This window comes from Hippoglossus hippoglossus, chromosome 19 (assembly GCF_009819705.1).
Source record: "Hippoglossus hippoglossus isolate fHipHip1 chromosome 19, fHipHip1.pri, whole genome shotgun sequence".
NCBI lineage: Eukaryota > Metazoa > Chordata > Actinopteri > Pleuronectiformes > Pleuronectidae > Hippoglossus > Hippoglossus hippoglossus.
In genome coordinates this window covers 9,950,820-9,975,633 of record NC_047169.1, presented here as the reverse complement: position 1 = coordinate 9,975,633, position 24,814 = coordinate 9,950,820, and the positions used below count along the sequence as shown (strand labels likewise).

General features: G+C 44.8%; 1 protein-coding gene across 6 annotated transcripts in view; it reads left to right on the top strand.

Annotated features, from left to right (window-relative positions):
* The window catches only part of LOC117752544 (inactive ubiquitin carboxyl-terminal hydrolase 54-like), a 50,484-nt gene that overhangs the window by 23,067 nt on the left and 2,603 nt on the right, over positions 1 to 24,814 (top strand). For 3 of the 6 annotated variants that reach the window (XM_034569947.1, XM_034569948.1, XM_034569950.1), the window contains 16 exons: positions 1,328 to 1,462; positions 3,566 to 3,679; positions 3,840 to 3,922; positions 6,010 to 6,115; positions 9,555 to 9,701; positions 12,669 to 12,818; positions 13,122 to 13,314; positions 13,535 to 13,717; positions 14,089 to 14,308; positions 14,770 to 15,156; positions 15,419 to 15,546; positions 15,641 to 15,829; positions 19,139 to 19,286; positions 21,372 to 22,192; positions 22,522 to 22,649; positions 22,740 to 22,871. In XM_034569947.1, the coding sequence (XP_034425838.1) occupies positions 1,328 to 1,462; positions 3,566 to 3,679; positions 3,840 to 3,922; positions 6,010 to 6,115; positions 9,555 to 9,701; positions 12,669 to 12,818; positions 13,122 to 13,314; positions 13,535 to 13,717; positions 14,089 to 14,308; positions 14,770 to 15,156; positions 15,419 to 15,546; positions 15,641 to 15,829; positions 19,139 to 19,286; positions 21,372 to 22,192; positions 22,522 to 22,649; positions 22,740 to 22,871 (3,264 nt within the window). Of the gene's footprint in view, positions 1 to 1,327; positions 1,463 to 3,565; positions 3,680 to 3,839; positions 3,923 to 6,009; positions 6,116 to 9,554; positions 9,702 to 12,668; positions 12,819 to 13,121; positions 13,315 to 13,534; positions 13,718 to 14,088; positions 14,309 to 14,769; positions 15,157 to 15,418; positions 15,547 to 15,640; positions 15,830 to 19,138; positions 19,287 to 21,371; positions 22,193 to 22,521; positions 22,650 to 22,739; positions 22,872 to 23,092; positions 23,233 to 24,814 lie in introns of all 6 variants that reach the window. The other 3 variants (XR_004612097.1, XR_004612098.1, XM_034569949.1) reach the window with 3 other exon arrangements.

Genomic DNA, 24,814 nt, shown 5'->3' with positions numbered 1-24,814 from the left:
TAGCAGAGTCCTGCACAGGTGCATTTTTTGCAAACTGGCACCTGCCCCCACAACCACAAAGCTCCGTACTGGACCTAACCCGTTACCCGCTATCATCTCCAAATCTAATGTTGACCCGCCTGGACCTTTAACATATGTCTAAACTGGTCAACCGTGATTAAACACATATACACAGTCACTCACATCAACTGGGCCATGGCCCACTTGTGCTCCTGTTTTGTTGGTTGAGTTGTGTTCTTGGAAAAGCACCTGTGCACCGGCAGCTGTCAATGCACGACATGCCTAGCTTGCGGCTATCGAAATCTTATTTCTAAAGCGCTGCAGGACTTATTGACAGAATTAATAAAAAAAAAATGTATTCTGTGCCTCACAGTTGAGGACAGTGTTTCCCACACTGGGGGAGGGACCCCTCCAAAGAAGAATAACAAAGTCCCTTATATTTGATGTAATAATTAAATCTTCTAGTGAATAGTTTTACCCCTTTTGACCACTTATTCAAATGAAACAATCCGAGAAGTTTAATAGTGGATCTTAAGCTGAAACACCACATTTATAGATGTTCAATCTTGGCCAAACTCTCTTTAACAACCTCCTTGTTTTTGTTTTCAAACAAAAGTCAAACGCAAACCCATAACCTCCCGGAAAAACTTTGAATGGTTTGGTCTGGTCTGGCACTTGTCTGGACTTGCATGTAAACAACTCTTCCTCTCCCAACGACCCGATCCTCCTCTGTGGTCACTGAACGCTGCCCTCAAAACACACTTTAAGTGGCCCAGCTTTCTCTGCGAGCCCCCCGCAACAGTTTGATTCGGCTTCTATTTTACTGCTACAAAGCACTCTGAGAGCTGTTTTTGTCGGGAGAAAAGTGCACTACAAATGCCATTTATTATTGATATGGGCTGATATTGAGGCCAGCTGTGCTGCAAGGCGTTTGTTTTAGCCCGGTCTGGGGTTTTGTTGTGCGGCGCGTTGGTCCTGACAAGCTGACGACGAGTTCCACTTGTTCTCTTTTATGGGTCAGTTGACAGAACACGGTGCCCATTTAAAGAGTAAATGTGTTCGAAGGGGTTTGTTTCACTCTGAGTGGGAATAAAAATAAAACACACAAATGCACTTAATGTACTATACACCTGTGTGCAATGACACACTCCAACAATGCAGGGGTCTTTCAGGAAAAGCATTTATGGTCCAGTGTATATTTGTAGCAGCGAAATAAAGTATTAATGGATTTCTATATGTGTGTGTGTGTGTGTGTGTGTGTGTGTGTGTGTGTGTGTGTGTGTGTGTGTGTGTGTGTGTGTGTGTGTGTGTGTGCGTGTGTCTGCAGAGTATCTTTGCTCAGTTCCAGTTCAGCAGTGAGCGTGTGCTGCCATCAGATGCACTGCGGAGCGCTCTGGCCAAGACTTTCCAGGACGAACAACGCTTTCAGCTGGGTATCATGGACGACGCTGCTGAGTGCTTCGTGAGTCTGCGACACCACATGGCCAGACACACACACACACACACACAGACACACATAGACACACATGGGATAGGTGAGCAGTTGCCTAAAGGCTTTTTTGAGGAACTCCCAGATCTTTACTGCAGTCAGAAATCTTAAGGGGACAGGGGATATCCAGTACAGCAGCCTCAAGAAATATGTTTTATGTTTTGTTATTAAAGTTATTGTTTTGACTCTATTTGTGAGGCCGCAGTTGGTGTTCGCCGCTATTCTACACTCACTGCAGTGTATTGTAGGATATTCCTTGTTATCTTATCCAGCCTCTGTTCCTTTAAACTGGTAGAAAGTGCAGACCCTATTTTAACCACAAGGGACTGTAATGAGCAGTGCGACAAACAAACCGGACTATCCAATTTGTCGTTGAAGATGATTTATGTAAAGTTGAATTAAAACTGTGATGAATACCATAAGTTGATGTGCTGAACCACAAGAGTCTGTATAAACCATGTTAGACCTTGATTTTGACCTCACCAAAAATGTTTGGCATATAATCCTAATAATTGTCTAAAAGAAATTCAAATTTAAAATTGGCCAAGTAATAATAAAATTAACAAGAATCAATTCCCCAGCCCTACTGTTAAGTCTCTTTTATTGTATCATATTTGCAATCTACTTCCTCAAACATCTCCACAATTCAAGACGAAGGGTGTTGTGTTTTTCAAATGTTCTGTGTTTTATTTTGAAATAAACCTTATCATCAAGGTGGTGCAGTGCTTAGCCTGGTGGTTGGAACTGGTTCTCTGTGTAGAGTTTGCATATTCTCTACATAGACTGTGAATAAAAATGGACATGGACTCTGAATGTGGATAGTGAAGCCAATGTAGAAGTTCCTGACACCTGGAGTATCTCAATTGACCAGCAGGGGGGCGACTCCATTGGTTGCAAAAAGAAGTCAGTTACTGTAGAAGTCTATGAGAAAATGACTTGAATTTCACTTGATTTATAACGTCAGTAAACATTTTTCCCTGAGGAGTTCTTTATTTCAATCGCTAGTTTCAAGTCTTCTATACAGCATTTTGTAAATTTGTAAATCATGGTCCCATTTAGAGTCAAATTGGCGATAAAGCACCATATGCATTGGGGCATGGATACCATGTGATTGACAGCTAGTACCAATGGGTGCAGGTCGCAGGTGTAGGTGAGCATGCATTGCTGTTAAGCTCTCAGTCAGACTCACCCCATGCTCCTTCAAATATGGTTTCGTCTAGTTTCAATAAAACAAGATGGCCCTGGATCAAATTCCAAACTCGAGGTTTCAAAACGTCAGTTCCCAAACCGATGGGAGACGTCACAGTGGGTTGCCACATCATTCTCAAACATGAATCACTTCCATTCACTCCAGCTTCCTACCACGGTACAAAGGCAGATTAGGTTAAATGGAGACTCTAAATTGCCCGTTGCCACGTGAATGGTTGTTCGTCTCGGTATGTTGGCTCTGTGATAGGCTGGCTGCCTGTCTGGGGTGAGCCCCACCTCTCGCCCGATGTCAGACGAGATTGGCTTCAGCCCCACATGTGACCCGCAAAGGATGAGTGGTATAGCTAATGAATGATTGAATGAATGAATGAACGAATGATTGAATGAATTGAAGAGGAAAATAAAGGAGATAAAATGTCATTAGTCACAGATTCTACTCTTGAAATCTCTCTATGCTTTCTTGTGTTCCTTCCTCAAAGCGCTTCCTGTTGCTTTCTCTCTCTTTCAGTCTCTTCCTCTGCCTCTTTCTTTCTTTCTGCCTTGCAGACCTCCACATTGTGTGTGTGTGTGTGTGTGTGTGTGTCTGTGTGTGTTTTATGTGTGTACCTGAGAGCCGCTGTCTGATCGATTGGTAGTAAATGTGTTCAGTCAGGGAATCCGTCGGCCTCTTATGAAATATAGATGCTGCTCCCACGGTCAGATTAACAAGAGCACCAACAGAGAGGAACGATCAAACACACACATCGAGCACACAAACACACACTGTACATGATACACTATAAACAAACACACATGCCACACAGACTCAAGCCCACAGTGACGCAGATTAGAACAATACCAACACATTGGTGCTCATGTGTTTTTCAGGAGAATCTCCTGATGCGTATCCACTTCCACATCAGCGCGGAGAGTCGAGAGGACATCTGCACCGCCAAACACTGCATACCACACCAGAAGTTTGCCATGACTCTGTTTGAACAGGTAGGAGCTGGATCAGTCCCTCTGTCGCTACGATGATGCCAATGCATGGTTCACTGTAAAATGGAACTTTCATCAAAACCCCAAAAAATCTTCCGCTTGCAAAGATTTTTTTAAAACACAATGTCCTGTGATGATTCTGAGGTTGTCTCTGTGTTGGCAGTGTGTGTGTAACAGCTGTGGAGCCACATCAGACCCCCTGCCCTTCATTCAGATGGTTCATTACATCTCCACTACATCCCTCTGGTAAGACCAGACACACACCTACATTCACACACACACTCGCACATCCACAGGCACACACACAATGCAGTAAATCTGGCAGCAAGCTGAGGCTGGGTGGCAGTAAAGGAAGGTACAGCGTGTTCTCTTCTCTCAGGCACGGATCCCTACTGAACACTGAACTGTGAGCACAATAACACATAGACACATGCGCTTACACACACATTATGCACACACACGTGTATGTTCTAGAGCAGGTGAGCTTGTGCATAATGTCGTTCCGGGGTCCGGGAGTCTGCAGACACACATGCTTGCTAAATCCACACACAGCAGAGGCATGTGCGCATCCTCGGAGCCGTTACATAAAAAAAATTGCACATTCTCCGAGTCAATGAAATAAGGAACAGGGGAAGTAATCAATCAGCTGTTTGATTCAGTGGACCCAGGGGGGCGACATAAATCTATAAGTGGAACAGTGGGTTGGAAAGACTGAACGGGAGGGAAATAAGAGGATATATCACTCCATATCCCTTTTTGGAAAACGGAACACAGTGGAGGAGGAAAGAGAGGGATGAATGGGCAGGGAGGGGGCTAAAGTACAAATAAACACACTGTGTCAAGGTAGTTGTGGGGCACAGCGGTGCCGCCGCTCCGTGTTTGTGCCTGTTAGCACTGCCAAGCTATTTTTACCCCTAAGTGGAGCCTGTTGTTTACAGTCGTGATATGCCAAATCTGCTTAAGTCAACATGAGTAAGATAATCAAAGGGCAACAACAAAATACAAAACAAATGCCTGGTTCAAGTTTTTTCATACAGAAGTAAACAGAGGCACAAACATGTTTCTGCTGTGTGTTGTTGCTGCTGCTCTCTTTCTGCTCTCTGAGTCTTTCTTCTGCCCGGGCATCTGAAGATGAGAGGGTGCGGAAATTGGGGAAGAGAGGTCGGTGAAGAGGTTCAGTTCATTTCAGGCTAATGGAGGAGGAGAGGAGAGGAGAGGAAAGGAGAAATGAGAAGGAAAGGAAAGGAGGAGAGGAGAGGGGAGGGGAGGGGAGAAAAAGAAAGGAAAGCAAATGTGATGGAAATAAAAAAGAGGAAAAGGAAATGAGAGGACGGAGGGATGAGAGCTTTGGAAATAAATACAAAATCATTCTAACAGGAATACTTAACTAGGAAAAACAATGCTGATTCATTGCACACATAATCCCATACATGGTAACCAACTGCAGACGAGCTCATTCTGTATTCACAGATAATAATAACACACATTTGATTTTGTCCTTCAGAGGACAATCCTACTAAAAAAGGGATAAACGCAGCTCAGGATCAGAGCATCACTGCTTTAAACTTCCCTGGAGGAGATTGTCTCAAAAATAATTTGGTTCAATTATGAACTTCTCCTTAACCGTTCACAACAAGAATGTCCCTCTACGGTTACTGCTTGTCTTGTGGCCTAACCACTTCAGAGAGGTCAAAGATTATGATCAGAGAGGATTTAGACATTTCTTAGAAGGACTGTAATCTAGATTTGTTCTTACATTTTATTTCCCTGCCTTCATTTTTCTTCATTTCCTTTTCTTAATAAAAGCAGATGAGCCTGTGGGCCTGGCTCAGAGTCAGCATCAATGTGTGTGTGGATGGCTGCCTAAGCAATACTCAGGGCCAGACAGAATTTGCAAGACAATTGTTTTAATTCTTGTCGTATTTCTGGCTGAACATCTGCCGAAGAAATCGTTGAATTCTACTTAGTGTTGTTCATCAGAAGCGTCTAAAGATGGGCTGAGAAACCCCCCCAAAAAATCGAACAAGTTTAAAGAATGGAAACAATCCAGCTGCCTTTAAAATAAATGTTTACTTCTGTTCACAGAAGCTTTTGCATGGTTGTGGGCAGAAATCATTTAACGTGTGTGTGTGTGTGTGTGTGTGTGTGTGTGTGTGTGTGTGTGTGTGTGTGTGTGTGTGTGTGTGTGTGTGTGTGTGTGTGTGTGTGTGTGTGTGTGTGTGTGTGTGTGTGTGTGTGTGTGTGTGTGTGTGTGTGTGTGTGTGTGTGTGTGTGTGTGTGTGTGTGTGTGTGTGTGTGTGTGTGTGTGTGTGTGTGTCTCTCTAATGCTGCAGTAACCAGGCGGTGAGGATGCTGGAGTGCAGAGAGAAGGCCACACCGGACATGTTTGGAGAACTGCTCCGCAATGCCAGCAACATGGGAGACCTGCGCAATTGCCCTGTGAGAATACGCACACACTCTCTCACACACACACACACGTAACAATCGACAATCACACAGCACATGCACACACTTTTCAATTTTCAGAGGACATTCAGCAACTTGTGTCCATACATTTTGTACAATCCAAAATGCTTTAGCTCTTTTGTCTCCCCCTAATATTAAGATGCAAAAATGATGCTGAAAATCAGATTTTATAAATATAATTTGCAGCATAACCAGTTTGGTAGTTTCATCATGTTCTGTTTGTTTCAACCCTTCTTTTTTCCTGTTACATAATCATCAGCTTATTTGCATTTTCTTTCTATTTTTCCTTTTTTCACTTTCTGTTGCCAGAAAAAAAAAATTCCGAGTTGTCCTCATTGACCTCCTGTGCTGTAAAGCATGCTGATCGTTGTCCCCTTGCAGCAGGAAAACAAAGTGCAAAGGTGTAGAGGGCAAATTTTTTCCAAACTAAAATACAAAAAGAGAAAAGTTCATGGTAAGAGAAAGACAGATGGAAGTGATGGAGAAAGAGACAGAGGGAGGTGGTGGATAGAGGAACATGTGTGACTCCTTTGTTCAGGAGGTTTGTGTTGTTGTTGTTGTTGTTGCCACATGGGAAAGTGCTGCCGCTGAATAGATCCCTCTCCCCCGGCCCTCTCTGCCAAAGTGTCCGCACAAAGACCCTCCTCTGTGGGAATAGTCAAGCAGCTGCCCCTCTCTCCACACAGCAGCAGCAGCACCACAGCAAACACACTAATGAACACCGTTAGTTTATTCACGGTCCAAACGCTGACATTGTGTCACAGTCCTGCGGGAGTCACATAACCTGCCTCTGTTTATCTTCCATCACTCGCGGCGCTGATCTTTTGTTATTACCGCCTTGGGCTTTGCTCAGACAAAGTGGTGGTATTTGGACGAGAGTGAAGCGGCTGGAAGATACGGGAGGTGCCAGATTGGAGATAGGAGAGAGAGTCAGAGAGGAAACTGTGAAGTAATGGATGTTGGGGTACTTGAAATATGCTCAGGTAAAAGCGAAAATGAATTTAATAAGTTGAATATATTACATAATGCCACGGTGGATGGAGTTTTCTGATCTTCGAGCACTTTTAAAGAAGCAATACCAAAATGTACAAGTATATCCAATCTAAATATTTAGGCCATGAAGATATTTCCAGGCAGCATCTTGCCCCAAGTAATAGGATCCGCGGTACAAGAAGGTTTTCTGCCAAAATTGGCTCATTTTCAGCGCTGGCAACACCCAGTGGACGGAGGCATATTGTTTACGGGTGGTACTTCCATCTGTCCCGCTGTGATTTAACAAGATATCACAAGACCACCTTGAGGGACTTTCTTCCAATTTGGTACAAATGTTCACTTGGAGTCAAGAATGAACTGCTTAGATTTTGGTGGTCAGAGGTCAAAGGTCAAGGTCACTCTGGCCTCACAAAACATGTGGTGTCAGGTGGTTTTTGTGATCCGATCCCAACTGGATAGCTCTGAGTGAGTGTGTTCACACCTGGCATTAAAATGTCTGCATCCGTGTCGGCATGAGCGAACAAAAGAGAGGTAGAGAGACAAGTCAGGAGAGTCTGAATAAATCTCTCGCCGCGGCGCTGTGAAGAAGGATTTAATCAATTTAAGGAAAGAATCGATCATTATGTGGTGATCAATGATATTGTGGTGATGGTCACAAAAATATGTTCGATTTAATAGTGAAACTGCAGCAGGTCAGAGGACGAAAAATGTATAGAGACTAAATCTAAAATGTATAGAGACTAAATCTAGTTCTAACATTAATTGTCATGATTTCAGGTGTAAGTGTAATAGCAGCAAGGTGTACTTGTAGTGTCAAATATATTGGATGATGCTACATTCAAGATTCATTCAACATAAACAAGCCATTATTTAACCTGGTAATTTATTCACTGCTAGTACAAGTAACTCAAAATTGCACTTGAAAATTAATTTGATTTATTTCATAACCTGGGGCCTGTTCACTAAATCTGAGTCGTGCAAACTGTGAGAAAATGGCCTTTCAGCTCATTTCCACACAGCTGCCAGACATGAACGTGTAAGAGATCACAGGGTTCTCAAAATAAAGGAGACTGATAAAATTATCAATAAAACTGCATCAACTTTGGCTTCACTTGTGTTTTTTTGCCCAATCTGACTTTGCTGTAGCGAGATGGCAACAATATCTTGGGTAAAGAATTGACGTCCGAAACCACGAAAATAAGGCACAAGTTAAAATATGTCTGAATAATCACTGGTTTTACTGTTGATTAGTCCTGAATGATCACTCTGCCTCCTCAGCTGCCTTTACACCGTCAGATTGTCTCTTTATTTCGCTTCAGCATGAGTCGTGCAGACGCATAAGCGCAAACATTTTCCTAAAGTTGTTTCATTTTGCTGTGAAGAATGCCACTATCAGCATTCTGCAAACCTACAGTTTGCTTTGACCAGCAGCACTGTTATGTAACTCGCACTCTCTTGGAAAGGTCTGCATCGCCACAGCAGAAAAAAAAGGGGGGGGAAAAAAAGAAATCTTTGCATTTATAACCCAGAGATTAGACCGCACCGATCAATGTTGTATTATGAAGCAGAGTGAATCTGTTTGTAAACTCATCGGATGAATGATGTTGTCAGCGGCTGTTCTCAGCAGTGAGACAGCACAGTGAGACAACGTGTCCCATCAGTGCGTCCTGAGCGAACAGATAGCCTGTGTCTCGGTGCGTTTGGCTGCCGCTCGCTGGCTCGTGTTCTCGTCCCTTTCTGAGATCTGAGAAGCAGACCCTGGCAAAATACCTTCCTGCCACGTCTGGTGCCAGCGAGAGACAGCCCGCCACCCACAAAGTGTCAGTACTGTGTATGTGTTTGTGCATATGTGTGTGTTGTTGTGTTGGTTTGGCAAAGTGTCTGGTTGCCAGGGTGTTCTCAGGCTGTTTCCGAGCCCGCTTCGCCAGCACTGCGTGCATGCTCGTGTGTGTTCTTGTGTGTTAGCTTTAGTGTGTGTGTGTGTGTGTGTGTGTGTGTGTGTGTGTGTGTGTGTGTGTGTGTGTGTGTGTGTGTGTGTACCAGCTCTGCGGTGGGTCATGACTCAAAGGAAGGATTCAGAACACACGGTTCTGAACTCAGCAGAAGGCCCAAGGGACAAATACGACTCAGCACAGTGCTTCCTCCTCTGTCGTTCTCTCTTATGCTCCCTCATCTCTTTTCTCCTGCGTTTTATCTCTGCCCCTCATTGTCCCACTGTTCTCTCATCCGTGAACGTATCTTCATGCATGTGTGTTTTCATCCCTGACAAATAAAGGGATGGTTTGCGCCACTGTCACACTCTGAGCTCCCTAACACAGGAAGAATCAACCTGTTTGATCACATGCTCTCCTTTTATCCTAAAGCTCCTCTCTCTCTCTCTCTCTCTCTCTCTCTCTCTCTCTCTCTCCCTCCATCTCAGAGTAACTGTGGGGAGGTGCTGCGTATCCGTCGGGTGCTGATGAACTCACCGGAGATTGTGTCCATCGGGTTGGTGTGGGATTCAGACCACTCTGACCTGGCGGAGGACGTCATACACAGCCTGGGGACTTGCCTTCGTTTGGGAGATGTAAGGGGATCTCACACACACACACACACACACACACACACACACACACACACACACACACACACACACACACATTGCACACACTCATTATCACAGCAGCCGAGCAGGTACGAATACACAAACACAATGCACAACACAAACAAATTTGTTAGAATTTGGAAAATTTGATTATAAGAGACAGCTAGATTATAAGATTACTCCATTATTCTCACTGTAACTGCCAATGTCAACTATAACAATGTAAAAATCACAAAAAATTATTATTCTATCTGAGGAAAGTTCACTTTCTCGTTGTTTGTTAAGAAGAGCAGTTACAAGCTTCTCTTACTGATTTCTTTCACAGACACTGTAATTATTGACTGACAATAATAAAATCATTAAAATAATTGAACAGTGGCCACTCAGAAATGCCATCAGTTGGTGCGAGGCCGGTACTGTAAATGTTGGCTGGCTGGCTGCATAAACCATAAACCCTGCCTCCTCCATGTTAGTGGATGGGACATGGGCTCCTCGTTTTTAGGTAGTCCGTATCACACTGATGTATTTTCAAGTGTTCATTCTTCTTGTAACTTTGGTTCTAATTAGTTATTTGATGCTATAGTAATGGTGTGAAACATCAGGTTAAACATCTGTGTGTGTCTCAGCGGGACCACAATACTGCAGCTCCATCCCCGATTGCTACTGCACGAACTGGCTCCAAATCACGTCATCGGCACAAGATGGAAGCCTTATTCGGTATAGCTCACCTCTGGAGAGTGGGAGGTAGTGGAGATGCGTAGTCCATCTCTATGGTTCAGAGAGTTAAAGGGTAAACAATAAATTCTCTGATTTGTCAACAAACTAAACACAAAATTTGGCTTAAATACCCACCTACTTAATCTCAAATGTTCTGTGAAGTTCTCTCTAACAGCTAGCTAACAATCAATACCAAAACTATCAACCAATAAACCTTCCCTTCACGTCAAAGGTACAAAAAGAGGCATGTTCAAACGTACATGCACGGATGAAAGGATGCACTTTATACATTAATACGAATTCAGAATATGCCATAAAGGTGCATGATGTAGGGCACAATAAACTCAACCAATCTTACTCCAACACTCTGAAAAACACCAAATTATAACGCACACGATCGAGCTGACTTCCATTACTCTCATATAGTGTCTCCTGCTGCAGCTTTCACACCTCACATGTGCACGCACACGCACAACACACACACACACACACACACACACACACACACCGTCGACCCCCCCGATCCTCCATGTCATGACTGAGTAATATTGATGCATTTTAATGCAACTGTAACATCTCCAGCCGGATTCTGAAGTGATATCTATGAATAATGGATCAGTGAATATGAATATGTGTTGTAGTTAGTCAAGTTCTCTCCTATATCTTCTGTCTTGTGTCTCCGCCTGCCGACGTTTCTCTGATTTTTATCCCGCTGTCGTGAGGGGAAGCTCGTTGTTAGATAAGAATCGGAGGAATGAGAAACTGAATTTTCTGATTCCATTCGGTTTCTTAGATGAGAAAAAGTGAATCCATCTGCAGTTTGTCCTGTTGTCACTTTCTCTTTTGTCTTCTGCACCTGCTGTTTCTCGTGTCTGCTTCCCTGCTTCTCACTTATGTCTTTTCTCTCCTTAGATTAGTTCATTGTTTCGCTAAAACAATTAGTCTGCCACAATAAATAACCATTTTAATGCATAAATCTTTTTATTTATCAAACAAAAATGCTGAATACGCACTTGTACCAGCACCTTAAATGTGAGGATTTGCTGTTTAAGTTCCTTGTTTATTATTATTGATAATGGCTTGTCTTTGTGTTTCTATCTTTTGTTATGGCTGTTGTGTGTGTTTTACTGTTGGTTGGAGAAAAGAAGCTAATTTAAAACGTCAACTTGGGCTTTGGAAATATTGATTATTTGTTATTGTTAGCTTTTGATACATGATGGTCTGATTGTTGTCCACCAGTAGGTTAAGATGATCGTTTGGATAAAAAGAGATATAGATCAGGTCATGTTAACGCAGGGGTTCCCAAACTTTTCAGGCCCTGACCCCCAAAATAACGGTACCAGAAACACCCCAAGGGGTCTCAACACTAAGTGTCAGAAACACACTTCAGTATAGAGATGAAATGTATGAACTTTTTGATCCCAATTATCACGGTTATCAGTGTTTTCACATTATTGTATAAAATGTGCTTAAAAGTACTGATACACAAACTGAAATCATTTCACAAATTTTATATTTAAGCAATATATTTACTATTAATATTATCTAGAAAAATAATATAAAGAAAAAATCATATAGCACCATATATAATGCACAACATTAACATTGAAGAAGTTTTAGCTTGATACAAGTTTTAGCTTGATACAGGCGTTTTCCTTTTTTTACAATTAAAACTTCACATAATGCAGGTTTAAATGAACACAATAAAAATCAAATGGCCAGAGCACCAGCAGCTCTCCTGCTGTCACAGTATCAACCAAAATAGCCGCGGCCACTACGGTAATTCAAGATTGAAGCGGTACAACTAACACGGTTTACTGTCAAACCGGTTTCATCCCTAATTCCGCACCAATATCACAGTGGCAGTTGCATAAAACGTGCAAAAAGCATCAGCACTGTCTGCAGCAGCTGACCTGAGAGATCAGTGTGAGATGTGTGGATTATTTCTGCATGACAAGCTGCAGCACATACGCAGCAGTGTTCAGTGTGAGCAGTGTGCAAGCAGGGGAAGGTGAAGAGTTTGTGAGAAGGAAGGATGTGAAGGATTACTGCATACAGCATATACACTAGGTGAGCAAAAATGTGCCTGTATTCACATTAACTCCTCTGTCTCCATCTCCTCGCCTACCGCACACCTCTCCCTCTCTTCCCTGCATCTCTCCCTCCCTCCCTTCCTCCCTCCCGGTCTCCTCCCCCTCCTCTCCTCTCTCTCCTCTCTCTCTCTCTCTGTAGTTGTTCTACCGTGTGACAGAGGAGAGGGCTCGCCAGGCGGAGCTTTATTTGGTGGGCATGGTGTGCTACTACGGCAAGCACTACTCCACCTTCTTCTTCCAGACCAAGATACGCAAGTGGATGTACTTCGACGACGCCCACGTCAAAGAGGTGAGACACAGTTTGGAGTCTGCATGCTGCAGCATCGGGGAGGGTGCACTGTACAGTACTGTTTCTGCTGCAGCTCCAGCTGGGCCGGGAGAGCAGGGACAACTGGAACTATGCTGTATGTTAGTCTGAGTGCTGCACGGTCTGTTCTGTGTTCAAGGTTTAATCTCCACCACTGTTTAAATCTTTCTGCAGGTTTCAGAGCTAAATCTGGTTTTCTGTTGTGTTATTATATTTGAGCATGTTCCATAAAGCTGCAAAGCGTGTGTGTCTATGTGAGTGTGTGTTCCCCTGCTGCACCTCCAGATTGGCCCGAAGTGGAAGGACGTGGTGTCTCGCTGTATCAAAGGCCACTATCAGCCCCTGCTGCTGCTCTACGCTGACCCCCGTGGGACGCCGGTGATACTGCAGGAGAGCCCCAACCCCTGTACCAGCTCCAACCCGCAGCTGGAGCTCCAGCACTGCAGCAGCAAGGCTGGTTACGACAGCGAAGACTCCGGTACAGTAAAGATAACACACTCTGCCACAGATCAGATTTACTTTGTGTGTGTCATTCGGGGGCCATGCAAGGTTACGGCTTTAGAGCTCCGACCTTCAACCCTATAATCCGGCCTCTGTGCCTCTGCCTCTATACGCTGCAGAGACTGAACTTAAATAAACATATTGAGATGCAGGATTAACTAAAAGGTCGTCTCTCTTTTTCTCTTGTTCTCTCTTAGGTCGGGAGCCGTCCATATCCAGCGACACTCGCACTGACTCTTCGACGGACAGCACCAGTCACCGCGCCTCCCGCAGCCGATCTCTCCACCAGTCGACGGGCAGCCACCTCTCCAGTGAATCCCAGACCACAGTGGTCTGTAATAACGACATTGGCACACCACCACACAGTGCTGACGCCAGAGGTAATGCTGATGTCCAGAAGCAAAGTTATCTAGACTCACAAAGTGCAGCAAATCACCACACTTCTGAAGCTCCAACACAACTGCAAATACACAAGTGACCACAGTGTTTCCAGAGTCAGGGAAAGTGCAGAGCTGCAGTATTTGTTGTAGGAACAACTAAGAGCAAGCAAAGGTCAGTTTTAGAATTTCAGCGGAAACGATGTGTTTTGTCCCCGTGCTTCATCACTGCAGACTCGTTATGCACCTCGTTAGTGGCTATTCTCATATTTACTTGGACTGCTGCCTACATAATTATTCCCTGTGGGATAAATAAAATTGTTATTGGATTTACTCTCTCTTTTTTTCTCCTCCTCCTCTTCTCCCATGTTTAGAGTCAGCGGTGGAGGGTCCTCCCCGCCCTCCCTCTCCTCCCCTGCCGGAGTACAAGGAGACGGCTGTCTTCCTCCTCTCCTCCCGCCGGCCCCTGACCTCCTCCTCCTCGTCCTCTCGTCCCCTGTCCTCCTCCTCCTCGTCAGGAGTAGGGGGCTGTGAGAGTGGGGCAGGCGGCCCCCACTGGGAGGATGAAAGCACCAGCAGTGAGAGCAAGTCCAGGTACTACAGCACTAACACATTGACTTCAGACATCCTGCCTGTGAATTCACATTCAAACCATGTAAACATGCACATTATTAGATTAATATATTGATGCACCATCACTGTTAGAGCTATTCTCAGATATGTAACATACACTCAATTAGTCTAGTGAACCCTGGAGGTCAGGCGCTCGCCAAAGGGTCACAAGGTAAAAAGAGTGAAATATTGGATAATTTTACTATAACTTTTACAAGAAAATTTAAGTAATATAGGATGCAACTACTGAAATAAAGTCTTGTCCTTGAGTGAATTAAGTTTTTACTGAAGTCGTCTTCAGACATGAACTCTTTCACATATGAAGAACTCAGCAGGAGTTTTAAAAGTAATGTAACTTTTATTTTAATGGCATGTGACAGTATTCTTACCTCTCCTGAAATCATGTAACATCCTGTGTAACATCTTTGTCCCTTCCTCTCTAGTTCTTCTGGAGGCCGCTACAGGCCAACCTGGAGGCCCAGGAGAGAGGCCCTGAACATCGACAGCATCTTCACCCGCCAGCGAGGCTCCTCTCTGGGCTACAACACGCTGCCTGGTCCCTCTCTCCCTCCAGAGCCCCACGACTCCCTCCCTTTGGCTGGACCCGCTCCACCCACACAGCCAGGGCTGCAAGACGTAGAAGGGAGGGACATCAGGGAGTTGGAGGTGGGGTTTGGGCTGGTTGGGCAGCCCAGGTCTCTGGCCAGCGGGCGGACGATGGGTCCCCCTGCTCCTCCACCTCTGAGAGGGGTGGAGCACCAGCCGCGTCTGATCCAGAGGATGGAGAGTGGCTACGAGAGCAGCGAGAGGAACAGCAGCAGTCCGGACAGGTATGAAAGGAACAAATAACGATTTCTGTCTCTACCTTTGTCTCTCTGTCATTTATCATCTTTCCCTCTCTTGGTTTCTTTGTCACGCTCCTTTTTCCGTTCAATTTCACTCTATCAGCATCAAATACAAGCGTGACACTAACACAAATTGTCCAACAAGAGTGGGTCAGAACAACAAATCAATCAATGCACACATTGGTCTGTCTGCTCAACCTTTTTGTCTCTTTCTCTCTGTGTGTTTTCTTTTTGTTTCTCTCCACAGGGAGGTGGGGCAACAGAAACGGGTGCTAATGTCAGGACCTTCATGGCGTTCGGTGCCCAAGTCAAAGAGCAGCAGTGCTATCCTGCAGGAGCTGCCCTCGCCCAGCTGGGGTAGAGTCACCAGCACAGGTATGTATCTGTGCATGTATGTAATTTGCATTTAATTCCCTCCTATATTGTTCAGCTCCTGTACTGTACGTCTGCTTTGTGTCTTCCGGCTCAGGGCGCAGCGAGCTGGACGAGCTACAGGAGGAGGTGGCGAGGAGAGCCCGCCAGCAGGAGCAGCAGAAGCGGAGGGAGGCCGAGCGGGAGGCCGCCATGGGATTCAACCCCAAACCCAGCAAATTCATGGACCTGGACCAGCTCCAACACCAGGGTACGGATGAAAGAAGGATGAAAAGAGAAACAGAGGGTAGGAGCGGGTGGTGGAGGAGAAGGAAGAAGTTCATGAAAGTGTAGATGTTTTGGGAAGATGAAGAGTCGTAGAGTTGGTTCACAAAAATTATGAAAAACATATTTTCTCATCACCTGTGAACTGCTAGCGGCAGTTTACAGGAACCTTTTCTTTCATCGAGCTCCAAACGTCACTATCTGCACAGCTGGATACCTACAAGTGAGAAGCGAGAGCATATGTTTTCTTTTGTAAATTTGTGTGAACTGGAGGAATGTCAACAACATACCTGCATTTAAAGCTGCACAGAGGCGACATCGTAAAAAACCCAGATAAAAAAGAATCGCTGCTGACTCTTCAATTTGTCAAAAGTGTTTCTCTGTTAAAATCTCGCCTGGTGCAACTTTAAGGTCACATTATCACCTGTTGTGTTGTTTAGCGGTGACAGTGACTTGTGTGTCTGTGTCTGTGTCTGACCTCCTCTTTGTCCTTTCTCCCATCTGTTCATCTGTCTCTCCATCTGTCTCCCTCCGTCTGTATTGTTTTAATAGTTCAGCGTGTGCTACTTAAACTTAAGCTGTAAATATTGGGTTTCTGTGTGTGTCATCGACGAGCGTTTTATGTCAGAATAAGTGTGTGTGCTTGTGTGTGTGTCTAACAGTCTCATCTGAGTTTTCTAAAGTTATGAGCTCTGATGTCCCGGCAAAACTCTAGGGAGTTGACAATTTAATTCACACAAAGATTCTGTGTGTGTGTGTACTCTTGTGTGTCTTCTTCTTCATTCACAGTATGTTTGTGTGTGTGTGTGTGTGTGTGTGTGTGTGTGCGTGCGTGCGTGCGTGCGTGCGTGCGTGCGTGCGCGCGCGTGTGTGCGTGCGTGTGTGTGTGTGTGAGGGAGATGTGGTTTTTCATAGCTACAGACGTGCAACTTGGACTGAAGTCACACTTAAAGGAGCACTCTGCCAATTTTACATGTTAAAGTCAATTAACTAGTCACAGTTTTGTTGATTTCTGGCATAATATTTCTGAGAGAGGGAGAGAGAGAGAGAGAGAGAGATAGAGTGAGAGGGAGAGAGAGAGGGTATAGAGAGTGTATAGTGTGTACAGTTTCCCACTTTGAAACTGTGCAAAGCTTTCCACTTAAATGCTGCAACATGTTTGGATCCTTGTGAAGCTGGAGAATTCAAAGACTCAAAACTACACATTCAGATATAACCTTTGTGTCAGGGGATCCGTGCGCACACACGTTAAATGCTCTTCACAGGAAGCACACACATATGTGAGACTTCTTTCTCTCCATAGAGACTCTGACATTGACACTGAGCTTGAAAGACAGTGTGTTCCCAATATGTTTGCCCATATTGTTTGTGTGTGTGTGTATTTTCATGCATTGGTCCATGCATCCTCAAATGTTGTGCGTGTTTCTATAGTTGTGTGTGTGTGTGAGAGAGAGAGAGAGAGAGAGAGAGAGAGAGAGAGAGAGAGAGAGAGAGGGAAAAAGAGAGAGAGAGCCATGTATGAATTGCAGGTGTGCAGGTTTTCCCCTCCAGCTCAGCACTAACTAAATCTCTATCAGGGATTATTAGGCTGTGTCCGGTCTGTCCTACTGTGTGTGCCTCAGTGTTTTCAGCCTCATGTACCTGACACACACATGGACACACACACACACACACACACCTCCCTGCGAGTACACACAACCTTGATGAAGTGAAAGGACGCCTCGCGAACAAAGCAGATGGCATCACTATCGGCACAATTACATAACTGAACTTGGGTTTCCACGTCCGTATCAATGGTTTCAGGCGGACTCCAGACAATCTGCCTCGGTGTGTTAGAGGTCATAACAGCTAACAACAACAGAGCAGCCGTCAGCCCACCGTTATTCTGGCTCTCGCAATCAAAAGTATGCAAAAACAAGCCAAGGCGGGTGACGGCTGCTCCTTTGTTGTCCTTTTCTGCATCTTTTTAACAGCAAACTAACACCATCCAGGGTGCGTTCACAAGGCTACGCACTAAAGAGAGCTTCCTCCGAAAACCAATCTTTTGATCTCTCCCTTCTTCTTCCCCCCTGTCTGGTGTCTGTAGCTCGATGAACGTAGCCTCAACTTTGCTCCTCACTTTTCTAATGTTGACTCAGTGCAAATTTACATGTTGATGCATTAACACAAGAGTTGTGAAGTGGGAAATGATGAAACTACAGGATAGAGTTTAACACACTGTGACCGTACAGCGACAGAACTGACTAACTAATATCTTTTAGCCTTTATATAGAAATGTGAAGTTAGCTATATATACAGAGATGGACGACATGACTGCTCCCTTAAAGTGATGCCAAAGCGCCTTGATCACCTCCTGGTGGCTGGCTACAGAATAGGTCATAAATCTTGCCTCCTCCATATTAGCGGATGGGACATGGACCAAACTAAAACGTCAACGTACATGTTAAATAGATTTTTCTCAAAGATGGTTTCTGTTGTTTTAGGTTGGTCTTAGTTTCATTTTAATTCGATATTTGTTTTTAATTGGATAAAAATGGGTTGAAACATCATGATTGACAGCTGAGACTGACCCACATTAATCGATGGGACCTTGCAACCGCGGCTCAACTCCCCGATCGCTAACGCACAGACTCTGACTCCGTTTGACGTCATTGGAGCACGAAGGCAGTGCTAGTAATCAGGATATTTTAGCTTCGTTTCTTGATATAGTGAGAGGAAGTGGAGACGGGTCATGTATGGTTTTGCTAACATAACACAAATCATCATATCAAACAAATATAGGCGTCAGTGAGGATAGATAAATTCGATTTCTTATGACTTCAACCATTATTTTGTAAGAGAATAAATGTGCAATTTCATCTTTAGAGTTATGCACTTCCCAATCATAAAAGCAATCAATCAAAAAACAATCTAAACGTGAAGGGAATTTAAGTGTAAATTTTTGCTGTAGCTCACTGTTAGCCGCGCTCACAGTTGATTTGTAAACGTATCCAACATTTTTATGAACGATTTAATCCAAACTATTCCTCCAACCGTCGTACGGTTATGATGAAAGAGGACTCTTGTAAAACAAATCCTCCCACTTCTCAACTCTGCACCTGTTTAAAACACATGTTAACTTACAGTAGAGGAGCGTAATGCATGCCGGCCCCCTCATAACCACTCCTTCTGCTCTGCTTCTCTCTTCTCTTTCACCTGTTTACATCTTCTTTTTCTCTCATCCCTTGTTCCATTCTCCTTTCTTTTCTTTCTCTATCTGCCCACCCTGTCGATGTGTATCTCTGTCTTTTCTCCTTTCTTTTATCTCCCACTCTGTTGTTAACATCTTCAGCTGTGCTCAGACCCCTGCATGAGGCTAACGCTCATAGCGGATTGGCTGTAGCTGCGTGCATGAGGAGCACTGGGGGCCCAATCAAACGCAGGCAGGAACAGGAAATGGAACTGGAGGCAGGAAGGGCCCGTCCACAGGGGCCTCACAGGTACCACCACTGTCCCCCACCTTATGTGTCCGCAACGGTGCCTGTATCAGTTTCACCTCCGACCCCTATCCTCCCGCCTCCCCCCTCCCTCAGTTCGTGTGTGTCCTCAAACCCACCTCAGGACCCCGTGTGTGTGTGTCCTCTGGGTGTTGGCCGTCTAAAAATACACCTCAACACCCTCATGTGTGTGCCTTCAGTTCTGGCTGCCCAAAAATCCCAGAAACCCCTTTTTTTTTGTCACCCCTAGCACTGCACCCTCACATCCTGCTGTATGTCTGTGTATGTGTGTGTGTGTTTGTGTGTGTGTTCTTAAGCTCGCACACTTGACTATACACAGAAACGTCTCACCCTCCTGTGTTTGTGTGTTTGTTGCAGTGCCACTGAGAAGAATAAGAGAGTGGCTGTGTTGCTCTCTGCTTTTTTTCGTGCTTCACTGCTTCCCCGTCATTGTTGTCGTGCCGCTCTTTGTAGTTGTGTGGGCCGCCAAGGCTTCCCTCTGCTCGTTGTGTGCTGCTGATCTATCCGTCCGTGCACTGTGAAGCTGCTGTCCGTCACTGTGCTTTTTGCTGCTGTGTTTGTGTGTCGCAGAGTGTTGTGTATGTGTGAGTTGTGCAGGGGACTTAATGTACAAGAAGTGACAAGTTAATTTTATATTTGAAAAGAGTGAGATTGCAAGTTAGTGCAAGTTAATTGAACACATTTATTTTTTATTAAATAATGATGATAACTAGATAAACAACTATAGCAGAGTTCTAGCACTTCATAGATTTTGAAACCAAATACTCAGTGATATTGGTATTTGATTTAGTTTGTATTAGTATTTGATCAGTTGATTAATCAGAGATTCGAAGATTCAAAACTTTTGTTGTCCAATAATGCAGGCATTAATGTCAACTTGGACTTTAGGGGATGGACTGTGACATTTATTTACTATTTCCTGGTATTTTGAAACTGTTGTTGTGTAGTCTAGTCCTCTGGCTTTGAGGTTTTTAGCTGCAAATCACTGCGCATATCAGTTAATCTCATATGTGCATTAAAGTTGGTATTGTAATCTTACAATCTAATCTAAAACATATTCTCCTGTTAGAAGTTGTATGGGAGCTGCACTATGAGCCAGCAGATGATCTAGAGATTAGATTGGAAGTTCTGACTCAGTGGTGATAAGCATAGACTCAGTTTCCAAACAGTTTCAACTGAAGGGAAATTTGTTAAAAAATTTATAAACTGCAAATCCAAACTGCGAACATCAGGCCTGAAAGGGAAGGAAGAGGAGGTAGAGCTCAGAGTCTCTTTTATTACCTTCCTCCTCTCCTCTATTGATCAACACAAGCCTCTGATTTATGGCTCGCTGCTGCAAAGCCTGCTGGGTAATTACTAAGGCTGAAAAGAGACGGGAGAGTTAATGTGGGGGATGGGGGCCGGCTCGCACGTAGACACACACAGGTCTGCGCGCACTCCCATCAAAATAGACACACACAAATTTACAGACTTGCTGTTCACACATACCAACACGCACACACAATAGTTTACCACACGCTGATTGACTCCACAGAGAGGATCCGCTAATGTTCGACATATATCATACCCTCCACATATCAATGTATGTAAATCAATAAAGCAATATCGTGGCCCGGTGAGGCTGACTGACTTTGTAGTGTCGGTGCCACATTTATTTTCCGTGTTGATATACTGCACCAGTGCTCGGTGCAGCAGAGGGCAGATTGCTGTTTTTGAAAATCAGATTACGGTGGGATCTTTTGTCGTTTGAGCCGGATATGTTCAGATCAGGAAGTTAAGCTTGTGGCTGATTCATAAACAGCATGGCTGTGAGATCCCACGCACAGAGCGATGCATGCACAGGGCTGCATCATTGTGTGTTTGTGGCTGTTTGTTTTGTGTGTAAGTGAGTGCGTGTGCGTGTGTGTGTGTGTCTGCTTGTTTATGCTGGTATGCTGTTGTGACCTTCCCTCGATGCAGTAACTCACCTGACGTCAGAGCAGTGTCTGTTTTTTATTTATTTTTTCTTCTTCTTTATTTTCGTGCCACCGGCTGACTGACACCCTCCCTGTCCTCTGTGCTCTCCAGTGAACAGCCTGGCCCGGTCCAAGTACTGCTGACGCCCAATCAGGAGGAGGAAGAGGACCCGGCAGTGCCCAACCAGGATGCTGCTCTGGGCCCGGACCCACCCCCTCCACCCTATCGGCTACCTGCTCCCCCTCGACCCCCGTTCACCCTCAGCATCGCTCACCCTTGCGCCCCTTCCGGCCAAGGGGGGGAGGAGGAGGAGGTCGGCGGATGCGTGGGCAGGAGAAGGGAGAAAGAGGAGGATGGGATGGAGGGCACAGGGGTGAGGCTGTGTGAGTTGCTGCAGGCAGGGGGGGTGAGTGTCAGACCTCTGGGGAAGCACCTAGCCATCTCTTTGCCCTCGCTTCCTCTGCGTCTCTGGGATACACACGCCACACACACCGCACACTCCACGCACCTTGAACCCACACACACACCCCCTACCCCTCTGCCCTCCACTCCTCCCCCGTCCTCCCCTCTGGAAGCCTCTGGGCAAAGGAGACCTCCCGCGCCGCTGTGGCAGCCCCCCCGGCCCCAGTCCCCCACTGTCGCCTCTCAGCACTGGCTGAGGCACGGAGCCGCCTCCGCCAGCGGCACGCGCCATTGGTCCTCCTGGAGCTTGGACCGCCCTGACGCCGTGGTAACGCCATACAGCACGCCCCCGGACTGCTGCGTTCCATTCAGGCCACAGGCATCCAGCCAGAACTACAGCTACAGTGGCCAGTCCTCTCCAGGGCACTACAGCTCCCAGCATGCCCCAGGGCAACACAGTGACCGCGAAGAGGCTGAGCTGTCTGAGTTTGACTCCCTTTACCAAGCCAGTCTGCAGGCCGGAAAGACAGGTACACACACAGACGCACGTTCACACACACACACACACACACACACACACACACACACACACACACACACACACACACACACACACACACACACAAACTAAATTTTTAATTTGCTTAATGGTACAACCATAAAAATCATTTACTCAATAAGTGAGATATGTGAGGGGCCGAAAGTTAAAATTCAAATTGAATATATAAATCATGCTCTCAAATTGGCTGCGACAAGATGTTTTATCTTTGAAGCTCCTAAATGGTAACTGTAAGAACACTGGGAATAAAAGTAAAAGTTTTCAATAAGCTTCAATCAAACAGCACATGTCATTTTTCAGGCTGCAGCCCATCAGAGAGGCTCATATCCAGGGTGGGAGGACAGGCTCGCTCTAAGACCCCCAACGCAGACATGGAGAGGAGTGTGTACGGGGCAGACTGCACCAGCCCCCCCACCTACCTCAACAAGGTAACACCTTGTTGCCTCACATGTTCACTTACCATCATTTGGATCAGTTTTCAAACATCTGTCAGACATATTGCTTTTCTCCCTCCGCAGCCGACGATGTTGCGGGATCTGCGTTTTGGGGCGGAGCCGGATGATGGGGAAAATCTGAGGCAAATGGGACGCAGCCTCAGCGGCACTGTAGTGACCTCTCGCCGCAGCCGCCTGACTGCAACCCGCAGCTTTGTGAGTGTCATCTCCTCTGCTCTGCCGCCTCCCTATGGCAGTGCTGTTGAACTACATCTGCCTGATAACACCGTCGCTGCACTTTACACATTGCTTTCCCCAGTGCTCTTGTTCCCACGCTGTTTGTCCTGTTTCTTCCTGTTGTCCTGCTTTTCGATTTCCAATCTGTCCTCTTGCTCTTTGCATCTCCTCTGTCGTTTTTTCCTCTTTCTCTCTCAAAGGTGAAGCAGACTGATGTCAGTGCCTCTCCTTGCTTACTTCCTCTCTTCTGAGTCCCTGTTGCTATTTCACCACTGTCATCTCCTCCATCATCCTCATCACCAACACCTTCTCATGACCACCTCCCTCCACTGCTTTACAGGTAAACACCGCGCTAAGCTCATGTGACGATATACTCCACACACTACAGCCATCTGCTAAAGTCTGGAGAAACTTTCTTTGGTTGAGATACTTTGTGTCCCAGATGGGTTTGTTCAAATCGGGTCAGAATAGCAAACTAAAAGTATTTTCCTGATATTTAATTTCAAGTTTCTGGTGAGCATTTTATTTTCTGGCGTATCAGACTCATCTGGCTCCAAAGTAGGCTAAGCCCCTATTTGCACATAGCAGGCGTGCACTGATTTGTAAAAACTGTCCACATTTTCATCCCTGTGCAAATCTGTCATGTGTCAAATGTTTTTTTAATTTCCAGAGGTAATCATTTTTAACCCAACTGCAGCTATGCCACAGTTGACATAGAAATCATACTCAGATAAGGACATCTTTCATTCTTCTTTTGGTAATTTAGGGTAATTTAAACCAGAGCAACCAACAGAATCCGAGCAAGTGCACTTGAATTCACATGGAGGATTTGTGCCCAAATGACAGAGAAACTGTCGAACTGCCTGTTTTGTCGGTTTCCATTAACGTCTCTCTTTTGTTAACCTTAAAAGGTAACAAATAGCCTGACAGGCAGAGGTGTCAGCTCAGGTTTTTACACCTCTTCACTTCCAGAATACACAAATCTCACCTCGCTGCGTCAACCGAGGCTAATGTACATCGATCTGAAGCGTCTCTACAAGATGTTGTTACACGTGTTATGTGCCAGTCTTCTCTATAGCAGAGATTCACTGTTAAATACATACAGAACCACTGCTTCTCCCCCTTAAAAACAACTGAAAATCACTGAACATGACAGCTCTCTTCAGCTTCAGGATACATATAAATATATCAAACTGACACTCACTGTGCTTGTGAGCTACGCCTTCATTTAAAAAAAGATTTGTGGGGCTAAGTGCCTGAGATGTTTCCACCTCAAGGTTAATATGATATAATATTTGATAAGGACTGGTACAATGCACAGAGAATTGCAAAGCAATAATGTCATTGTTACAACTGCCAATTTCTAATGCCCATCTTTAGAATAAGCAAATTAGAAAACAATATTATTACAAAGCAACTAGAAACACCGACCCTTTAAAGGAGACATATTACAATTTTATGACATAATAGTTTAATTTGAGTTATTACTTGAAAGGGTTTATATGTTCATAGCTCTAATGTTTAGAAAACACATAACTTTCATCATACTGTTCATAACTGCAGCTCCTCTTTTCAGCCTCTGTCTGAAACTCCTGGTTTTAGCTCCTCTCTCTTTAATAAAGCCCAGTCTACTCTGATTGGCCAGCTAACCCACTCTGTTACGATTGGTCGGCGCATGTGGGAAATGTCAGCCTCCTTTACCTGGCGTTGTTAGGGGGCGGGCCAGATGAGGTGTGTATATATATATGCATATATATATATATATGCATTTTAGCATTTTTAGATTGTTTATGATTTCTTTATACACTTAAACAATTATATGTATGAAGAGAGGAGACTAGACAAGAGAAATATAAACACCACATACAAAACAACATCCCATTCATTAGGTTGAATCTTTTTAATAAATAAACAACTTTAAA